The sequence below is a fragment of the Pelobates fuscus genome, chromosome 12 (genome assembly GCF_036172605.1).
Source record: "Pelobates fuscus isolate aPelFus1 chromosome 12, aPelFus1.pri, whole genome shotgun sequence".
Taxonomy (NCBI): Eukaryota; Metazoa; Chordata; class Amphibia; order Anura; family Pelobatidae; genus Pelobates; species Pelobates fuscus.
The window spans coordinates 47,253,897-47,265,068 of NC_086328.1; the positions used below are offsets into that span (position 1 = coordinate 47,253,897).

General features: G+C 33.6%; 1 protein-coding gene across 1 annotated transcript; it reads left to right on the forward strand.

The window, feature by feature from the left end:
• The first annotated feature begins 528 nt into the window (after positions 1-528).
• Positions 529-8,452, forward strand: CBLN1 (cerebellin 1 precursor). The gene is made up of 3 exons (XM_063438431.1): positions 529-1,211; positions 3,855-3,974; positions 7,129-8,452. Exons 1-3 carry the CDS (start codon positions 954-956, stop codon positions 7,324-7,326), a joined length of 576 nt encoding a protein of 191 aa, XP_063294501.1. The 5' UTR covers positions 529-953; the 3' UTR covers positions 7,327-8,452.
• Positions 8,453-11,172: the final 2,720 nt, after the last annotated feature.

An 11,172-nucleotide genomic window follows, 5' to 3' on the forward strand; every position in this document is an offset into this window, starting at 1 on the left:
AACCAGTCTTTATTACCCTCTTCAGGTTAAGGAATCAAGCACAATTCAATTATTGCAGCATAGTCCTGGCAGCTCATCTGTGCTGATGGGGGTAAAACCAAAGTAGCTGAGGTTCTGTACAACTTATGTATCTGCTAACAAAACAAACTACACACAAACAAAACCAATCCTAATATGGTGTACTTACTTTCATAACGTGTTGTTATGAGAGGCTGCATTGACTCTCCATACCCCTTACTTACCTGACAAACCATTGATATAGGAAGGATACTGGTAGAGGGAAAGCAGCACCGGTCCAGATGCCAAGCTCAATACTAGGTAAGAGTGATACAATGTAACTCGCCGCCACCTGCCTTTGACTTCTGTAACAATAGCAGAGCTGTCACATGGAACGTGGCAGAACGGCTTCCGATTGGCTGGCGGGCTGCGCTCTGTGCCTGCGGATTGGCATCGTTCGAAGTGGGCGTGTGTTAAAAGAGCCCCCACTCTCCTCGTTCTCTCTTGCGCGTCTTTGCGCTGTGTTCCTAGTCCTGGGAACGTCGGCAGGGAGACAGCACCTTGCTCTCGCTATGTATCCTGTTCTTCTGGCTGTCCAGCTGCGTAGCGCGGGATGCAGCTAGACCTGGCAGGGCTGCGACACTGAGGAAGACTCCAGAGGAGAATTGAAGTCAGGCCAGGAAGCTGGAGCTCCACTCCGGAGCCTGTACATTGAAGGGAGCAGGTGGAAAGCTCTGTGAAGTGGGTAAAGTCCTCTCCAAGCAGCAGATATCTCTGGACACAGAGCCACCTGGGCAGAAGACATTGTTGGTCTTATTCTTGTCATTTTTATTTTTTGTCCATCAGCAGACCTGGGAGAAGGGTACTAGCATAGCAGGACATTGAGGTGCTTCTAGATTGCTTCTGGATCTCTAAGTCCCCCCAGTTCTCTGTCAGTACCCACACAGGTTCTAGAGATGTGGGTCTTGGAGCTTTTGATGGGGGTGTCATGGCTGGCAGGGCTGGCCAGTGGTCAGAACGAGACCGAGCCCATCCTGCTGGAGGGCAAGTGCCTGGTGGTTTGTGACTCCAACCCTACGTCTGACCCCACGGGTACCGCACTGGGCATCTCCGTGCGCTCCGGCAGTGCCAAGGCGGCTTTCTCAGCCATCAGGAACACCAACCACGAACCTTCTGAGATGAGCAATAGAACTATGATCATCTACTTTGATCATGTAAGTTACCAGTGGGCCATGGGAGCTGATGCAGTGAGACCTGGGGGGAGTTATCAAGGCAAAAACAGCTGCTATTCTGAGACATAAGGAGCAATCACTATGGAAACCCATACAGTGTATCTCAACATTTAGTGATTTGCCCCATAATAGCACAAGTTGTTCCTTGGCTCCCACTGGAGAGTGTAAGGTGTGAATGCTGGTTTGAGAGGTGAATGTGTGTAGATATGTGGGCAGTGAGTGTAGGAATGACTGGCAAAGCATCATATTAGAGTTGGCGAAGCCGCAGCAAAAATTGTTCTAGAAATAAGTTGTGTAGACATACATCCATGGTTGTGTTACCACATGGTACAATTTAGACACTCTCATCTTTTCTGAATTGTCCATAATAGAAAAATACTGTTTAAGGATGGGTCATTGTTATTACATGCTAGTTTGTCTTTTAAACTCCAAAATCAGTTTTTGTTTTAGATATGCACTGCTGATCAAGGCAATATAGAATTACTGTAGATTCTCTAGAAAAGATGAAAGAAATTCAAACTCATCTCAGCCATTCATTGTGAAGAGTAAAAAAATATTGACAATGATTTTTGATGATTTGTCTTTCTGCCAAGGACAAATAGTTATAATTCAGGCACCACTTTACTATTTTTGGATAACCTTTTTTTAAATGGCTTCATATGTTTGGATACACTTTTAAATTTTGTTTTAAAATAACAAGACATTAATAAACATATATATATATATATATATATATATATATATATATATATATATATATATATATATATATATATATATATATATACTCGAAATACTAAATTATTTTTTAAATATTAAATTATTTTAAAGGTTGATCAATAAATATCAACTCATTTGAAAAACTCATCCAAAAATATTTAACTGAGGCCTAAATCCTCCCCTGTAATTCTGCATTCTCAATATAGTGTGCAAACATAAGAAGAATACATTATTCTAATTTGCATGGAAATGTTTTTTATATGAAGTGATAAAAACTCTGATATTTGAATTATGTTTTGGGGCAAACTGGAACATATATGAATATTTGGCAGGTGGTTTGGGACCAGAAATGTGTGTGTGTGTGTGTGTGTGTGTATCGATATGGACGTGTGGTATAGAGGGCAATTGTGGGACAGTGGTAAAATCAGTCATCAGGGATATGTTATTGGTTTCAATGATAACTGCTCCAATTTAGCACTTTATAACACAATTGCTGGTTACGCACATGACCCATAATATCACTTAATTTTTTTGCCAATCACTGATTGCCCACAAATGAAATTCAAATGTCTATGCTCTTCTACAGTGGAATGTGTGTTTGTGAATGCCACAGACAAGATTAAGGGTTTGTTTTCATTTAATTGAAGCACTAAAAACAAGAATTTAGAGATACAGGTGGTTTATTAGTGTATGCATTTATTCCTATATCTTCGTGAATTATTATTAATCACTCTCAAAAACCACACACCTGCCAAATTTATAATTCAACCAAGACTTCACAAATATATTTGCTTTATATCACAAACAACACTGATACTGAACTTTATTGGAAGCATCTTGATCATTTTGGCCAATAGGCTATACAGATAATCAACTGGCTGACTAGATAACAGTGTACAATTTTGAAACATGCTGTTTTTGTATTGTGAATAATATTGTAAAGCGCTACGGAATCTGTTGGCGCTATATAAATGCCGATAATAATAATAATATGGACTGAAAAATATGGATGGTGAAAATATCTTTTTGCATCTTTTAAAATCATCCTTGTTTCTTAAGGGGATATCTAAAGATTCAATATATTATAGTGATCATTTATCATTCTATTATTATTATAACATTGAACTGTTGCTGACAAAGTTAATGGTGATAAATAAAATATATGCAGAACAATTCGATCTCTGGGATTTTAGATGTAGTAAACTATATAAATCAAAAACTGCCGTTCAAAACCAGATTTATAAAGTGATTTCCCTATGCCTTGGTTGATCCTAGATAACCCACACAATACTCTGCCTAGTTGTTCTCTCCAAGAATTAATATTCATGCTTCCATGCTGAAAAATAAATGGACAGGATAATGAAGTATTCAGAATCATTAGGTGAACTCTTATTGCAAAGTAGAGCATAACATTTTTTTTTTTTTTTTAAACACACTAACCCTTGAGATAACTTAAAAAAAAAAAAAACACAAACAGATCATAACATTAATATATCATAAAATACTATTTTTATGGTAAATAAAATGAAACTAATCACGTTAGTAGTTTACAAGTTCAAAAAGAAAGACCTGCTTTAATATAGTTAGCTATATTAAGCTATTAATTGTAGAACTCTTTAACTGTACTTGAATGTATATAAATATATTTCCAGATAGGATTGTTTGAGATTTTCAAAATGTTTTGTCACTTCAATGAAATACAGGTTTGTGTGTAACTCTTTCTGTTAGTTTTTAAAGGACACTGCAAGAAATATTAGTTTTTGTGTAATTTGAGTAATTTTGTTGAAAAACTTAAAAAAATGATCCTCTATCACACGCAAAGGTTTAAAAAAAAATCAGTTTGTACTTGCTAAACTATAATGCTGCTTCATACTGAATAATTATTATTATTTTTTTTTTATTTAGATCTTGGTGAATGTTGGAGGCAATTTCGACTTAGAACGGAGCACATTTATTGCACCAAGAAAAGGGATTTACAGTTTTAATTTCCACGTGGTGAAAGTGTATAACCGGCAAACCATTCAGGTTAGTTTGTGAAACATTTCCCTATCTTTATATATTTTATAATATATTAAAATATTTAGATTTGTTTCAAATGCAACACACACAACAAACGTTTAATCACAAATGTTCAAACCTTTCTTCACATAGAAGAGCTTACATGTTATGAAATATGCATAGTGCTATAGAATAAATAGAGCCATCTATGTTTATTCAAGTGTACAAATTTCAAATTATAATTTAAATAGCAGTCAGTTTAATCCATTTGGGGATTGGACTGCCCCTGACTCTTAAAGGGTTATTAACAATTATTGGGTCTGTTCACTAAACAACAAGTTATGGTTACATGTGGTTTACTCTGTAAAAACTCGGTCAGAATAGGTCAAATCTTATCATTTGTAAATAATGCATTTGTATAAATTTTTTCTAATGTCACCACTAACTGCTTTTTAGTAAATAGGCCTCAACATATCACTAACACTATATTCAGCAACCTGGTGTGAAAATCATGAATCAGGAGCGAAATATTTTATTGCTTTAGATCATCATCTTCACATCATCTAAGTTGTTTTTGCATCACATTGACAGTTACGTTGTATACTGTGACTTTTGTAATAAAGTGCTTTTTTTATTTCCTCCAATTTAATGTCTTATTACTTCTACTATCCTTCATACGTAACTGTGCAATTTATGTATCACACATCTTTGTATATTTGTTTTAAAATAATAAAGTTATAACATGTTGGTGTGCTTTTCGAAATAAAAAATAAAACCCGTTGTTTACAATGCTACTTACCAAACAACCAATTAACATTCTTGCATGTATTTTTTTTATTTTTTTTATTATATATCATTTGCTGATAATACTTGTTTGTAAAGTATACTTTAAAGCTTGATTGATTGGTTGATAAATTAGGGTTTTTACTATTTTAAATATTCTCTTGACATAAACGTATACATAAAATAACCTTTATTTTAGGTTTATATTTACCAAAGCTGATTGATTGTTTCACTAAACAATGAATTAAATGTAAACACAATTCTCTGTAACCTATTGTTAAGTTGACGTGCACAGCTCCAGCCAGTTGACAAATTGTCAGTAAAGGTACATTTACATCGAAAAACGTAAGAGATGAGGAGCCATATTGTTTCATATGTTTTGTGCTACGTAGAAAATTCAGGGTCGTTTGCAAGAAGGTGCCATTTTGTTTTTTATGACTCATACCACAAGACATGGCCTGAATCATCTAGCTGTGTTGGTGGTGTGAAAAGTAGTGGGGGCGTAATGACTCAAGTATCATTGTTAGACTCCGCAGATGACCCACTCCCACATGACCTTTACCTACCACGATTCCAAAACACTTGCAGATCTTGAGTTTGGGTTAACCAATTACTGGTTGTGATTTTTTTTTCAGCAAAATGGTTAATTAAGCAAAAAAAAAAACAACAACATTATAACATTATATATATATATATATATATATATATATATATATATATATATATATAATATCAACATTTTACCTGCTCGCAAAGGAAAAATGTGCAAAAACTGCCTAAATGATGGCACTCACATGAACCATTTCACAATATATGATCTAATATCGGTCTGTACTCTCTCTTCTTCATTTTCTTTATTTCAAAGCTTATTGTATATTCCTCAGAAGTGCAGCTATAACAGCATTATTTCCTAAAGTAAATATTCAAAATGAATCCCACAGTTAAGGCCATAGTAGCAAAACTGAAAGCACACCTATTTTTTTTTTCATTTTCAGATAATTTGACATTAAATCTGAAATTCACTTTGAATTTCTACATTAGAGGAAAACCGTGTGTGACATAATGTGCCGACTTAAAACATACACACAATAAAAGTCCTCTGAGAATTGTGTACATGAAAAAGGATATTTTGCATTATGTATCATCAAGGCCAAACTTGCAGAACTGTAAAAAAATAAATGCATTTTTTTCCAGGTGTGCTGAATTAGAGATTTTGTTTTAAGCGCAGTGATGCTAGCCTGACATTTTAATGTCAGTTTTTAGCTTGCAAAATCTCCCCATTTATTGAATAGTCCCAGGACACCTAACTGCTTTAATACCAAAATAACATGCACCTTTTTGCAACATGCTGAACTGAGGATATTTTGTGAAGAGGCTTGAAAACCATGGTCCCTTATATTTTTGCATACCGAACCTTGAATTTAGTGTCTAGAAAACAAAAATGTGCTTTATCTGCTCTGTATAATTATCGTAAGAATAAGTAATTACTTCCCTTACAATGTGTGAGTAACTTGTGCCTTTTTTAAAATTAGATCGGTTCTTAGCAAATTTCCAATACGATGCTTGCATGTCAACACAAATGGATAGTTGATTGGTTCTAATAATACATACAAGGCATAAAAAGCCTTTGGTAATATCTCTATGATCAGTGGTTTTACAAAGTTGTGATGCTGGGATTTTTTTCCAATTTTTGTTTTCCACTGAGACGTGATTTGTGACACATTGAAAAAAAAAAGCAGTACTTTAAAAATAAACAGAAACAAACCCGGTTGTAGATTTTTAATAATGGGGCTATTTGGCCTAAAGTTTGCAATCCTCTTCCAGTTCTTGTCTAATTATTAATTAAAATAAGTACAGAGAGATAAAATCTTCACGAAATGGTGTTATCTATATATAATGTTTGTTATCTAAGGCTGTCTGTTAGCAGGCATAGATAAAAGCAAGTAAACTAGAAATAATTGTGCATTATTAGCATTTATATACCACTAACATATTCAAAGCACTTTATAATTATAGAATGAGGATATTTGACTACAAATAATTGACATACAGAATATTGACAGTGACAAGAGGGGAAAAAAGGATCTGCTCAAATGAGCTTACAAGCAATGAAACAAATGTACAATTCTAAGACCTTCCTGTTAGTTTTAGCCACTCTCAATTTAGACGTTGCTTTCTATAATGCCTTTCTTATTATGTTTTATACCTATCCTACACAGATATATATATACATACACATACCATGTAGCTTAGTATCTCTTAATCTGTCTGCTGGTATGTCCACTTCTCCATTTTCTGTCATTTTCTGGATCTGCCTTTCAAATATTTTTTTTTTCAGGAAAAAATTTAATATGCAATGTTGATTACGTGCAAAATTCACATGGCTGTTTTTCTCCAGGTGAGCTTGATGTTGAATGGATGGCCAGTTATTTCAGCGTTTGCTGGTGACCAAGATGTCACAAGAGAAGCCGCAAGCAACGGAGTTCTTATTCAGATGGAGAAAGGGGACAGAGCCTACCTTAAACTGGAGAAGGGGAACCTGATGGGGGGATGGAAGTTTTCAACGTTTTCTGGATTTCTGGTGTTTCCTCTATAAAATAACTTTGTCCTTCGACAGCGAGTGACATGGAATGGAAATGAATTGCTATTAACCCCAAATAGCTGCACTTAGAGACCTCAACAGGACACGTTGTATTTTGAGATATACGAGACCCTGCATATCTAATTGTGTGTGCACCTGCTTTGGAAACTATTTGTAAAGGAAAAGGAACTGGTGAGATCCGTTCTCATTTCATTAGAAACAGCCATGTTTTGTCTATATATCACGTCAGATTTATTTATTTATTTTTTTCATTGTAATGAACATGTCCATTTTCTTTAAAAAAAAAAAAATTCAAAATTTCAAAATTTCAAAAAATAAAACATTTCCTTCACTTGGAAAACCAATAGAAGATGCCATACAACTATCACGTATATTGGCTGCTTAATTTCCAGTTAACACCAGGACTATCTAAAGGCACAGTGATGGAATGGTGTATATCAATATTTCTCTGTAATTCTGAGTGGTTGTGGAAATAAAGGCTGCTAATTGTCTGATGCTTGTTTTGCTCTTGTTAAATGTGGCCCAATTCCATGCGATCAAGTATAGCAAACCTTAAATATTATACTCTGTACTATAGGTGTGAATGCTGGAATGTCATTTTGCTTCAAGCCAATAATCTCCAAGGCTTATATTTTTGTTAAATAGAACAAGAATTTGTAATTAAAATTATCCTGTTTTTCCTAGTCATATGCCAAATGAACAATCCTGTGAATATTTTAAAGATGATTATGTAAAATATAATTTTTTTTTGTTTTCGAAATAGATTATTTTGGATTTTTTCGTAATAATTTTGTATTTTTGTTAATGTTAGAATTTAAGTCCAAGTCTTTCTCACCACAAATGCACAATTTACATTTTATGGAAATGTATCTGTGAGTTGGAATAAACATATAGTATACACACGTGTTTTATGCATAAAACAAGAGATCTCAGTTGTTTGAAGGACCAGGAGTAAAATCTGTTCAAACTTCGGTATTGCAGGTTTACTCCCCGGCAGACTGAACTCCACTGTCCTTCCTTTTGAGGCCCATAGAATGGATAGCACACATCTATGAATCAACTGACAATTCGGTTGAAATCGGGGAACATATGCTAAAGAGCTCTGAGTGTCATTTATAAAATATAAATGATTATTATATATATTCATACACTATACACACAGATTGAACATGTGTGAAATTTAATATGCTGATGTGTGAAGAGTTTTTTTTATGCAGATGTTATATACAGATGCTTATGTCACTTTATAATTCCATACTAATTTAATTGGTTTGCTGATATTATTTTTAATGTTCTTTGACAAAGTGTAAATGCTATAATTTTGCAGTACTCAGAGATCAATACTTTTATGAAAATGATCATGGAAGCAATTTTGATTGTACCTTCAATTAACAGTGAAATAAAAATGTAACAAATCTGACTATTTTCTTATTATATCCGTTTTTCGACAGTCAGATTTCTAAACAATGCAACGATATATATTGTGGTCATATCTTAAAAGCCTATTTTTTTTTCTTTTCTCCAGATGAACTGCAGTTTAAGAGTAGATACTGCAGAGTTAATACGCCATGGCTGTATTTCAAGGCTCTGGCTGCAAGAAGGAATTTAATTAGCTCCTAAGGGGAAAATTAATACCAGCATAATAAGCAAAGTCTCCTTATTTATCCTCAGTTTTGTCTTAGTAATAGTTTTGAGGATCTGGTGAGGACACTGCAAGTTTTCTAACACACCAGGTGACTGTCATATGTCATATCAAGAAGTAATCCCCATACTAATTGACCATGTTGTCCTAAATAATTGGAACACTCTAAAACATAGAAAGACCCTTCAATAGTTGACTCTACACTTCACTACTGCATGTCCCATATGCATTCAAGTAAAGCAGGTTTAACAATACCATTTTTTATACTGTCTTATATACTGTCATATACTTTCATGAGTCTTGACTCATTAATGGACTCCATGTAGCACATTTGTAATAATGTGTCTAAATGACTAAATCCATATTAAAAAAATATAATAAAATTTAACTTGCAAAACATACATTTAAAAATCAATGCTAATTAATACAAATAATATCATTACAAATGTTATTTAATAAAAAAAAGAGTTCTTAATATTATTATTATATTCATTTTATTATTTATATAGCACCAGCAAATTCCATAGAGCTGTACAATGGGCTATACTATAGCATGGCAAATAAAACCGTATTGTCTTTTCACACATCCACCCTGTATTTAATTTATAATATTTTATACTATATAATTTTTTTTTTTTATAAAGACATTTTTTACTTGTAAACTAATTTCTTTTACTCCTTTTCACAAATCGTAGCTATACTTTTTTCATTCGGCAGTTTTATGGCAGCCACGCAAACTATTGCAGGCTGGCTTGACAAATTAGGTGTAAATGTAGCCAGTGTTGAAGCCTTTCATTTTTTATTTCCAAATATTGTCTTTTACTATGTGTCACAGAATTTTAGCTTTTACTTATTCATTAGGCAGTAAGGCAAACTATTGTGGGCTGACTTGGCAGAGAAGGGGTAAATGTAGTCATTGTTGAAGTCTTTCATTGCAGATTTTTCTCTTGGACCTCCGGGTGCTCTTATATACTTTGTCCCCCATGTGCTCTTCAGTTGATGAACAACTCTTGTCTAGAAGACAAAAAAAAGAATCTGTCTGCTTCTCATCTGCTGATACACAGGACCTGCCACATAGTCTTCATTATAAACACATCCAGATACTTCAGCAAGCAGCTGGCTGGGGGGCTGCAGCTCAAACCAATTACAATTTATGAAGAGGTTAATAAAGGAACACACTTTTCTTTGCAATCATCTGCCATCCCCCAACCCATCCACCTTCTTTGTAATGTTAGTTTATTGTGTTGTGTTTTTCTTTTTTTCTGTGTAATATCATTTAACCCCTGTATATTTTGCTGTTGGTGTTCTTGTTAATTTGTGCTTTAACCATGCCTTCGATGTTCAATGTTCAAACAGAACCATTAATGGGACATTTACAAGCTGTCAGACTATGAAAAGGCTAACTATTCATTAGTCATAAATAAATAAAGTATTGGTAATTACAATAATTCAGATATAAAAATGTTTTGTAGTATTGATTTCATCTCCGCTTTGACATACTAGTGCTAATGGGTAATAACTAATAAGCAATTTTATGGATCTATTTTATTTATATCATGCCTATACTGAAAATGTTTAATGACGCTACAAGAAAATAGCCATGATTAATAATGTTATACTAAACTTAAAATCAGATTTTTGTTAATGTAGCGTTTTTCTTTTGACTTTTCATTAAATGTAATTATTACTAGTTTAAAAGGAAATATATCAACAATTTTTTTCCAGTTTTTTTTTTCCAGGTATTTTTTTTTAGTTTATCCGAAATGCTTGTTATGTCTTTTTTTGTCTCCATAGTAGAATGACGGCCATCTGATTCTCAACCGCATCCGCTAGACATGTATAGCTTGCTCAATCATATACATTGCTCACTTAGGAGAAAGGACTTTAATGCAATTTGCTATTTAGTCAACTAATATTTGGCTGAAAATGTATGTAAATCATAACAAAGATATATTGAGGATATTTGAGTTAAAATATAAAATGCTGCATATATCATTAATACCAGATAAATAATAGCTCAAAATTATGTTGCCTAATTACTGGTACAACAATTATGTAACATCCATGTGTAAACTGAAACTTACATAAAATAACAGTTATTTTGTCTTGGCTGTACACTTACCTATATCTTTACCCATCTCTTAGTGTTCTGTAAGGGAACAATAGGTTGCTTGTAAGTGCCTTAATTTACCATTAGC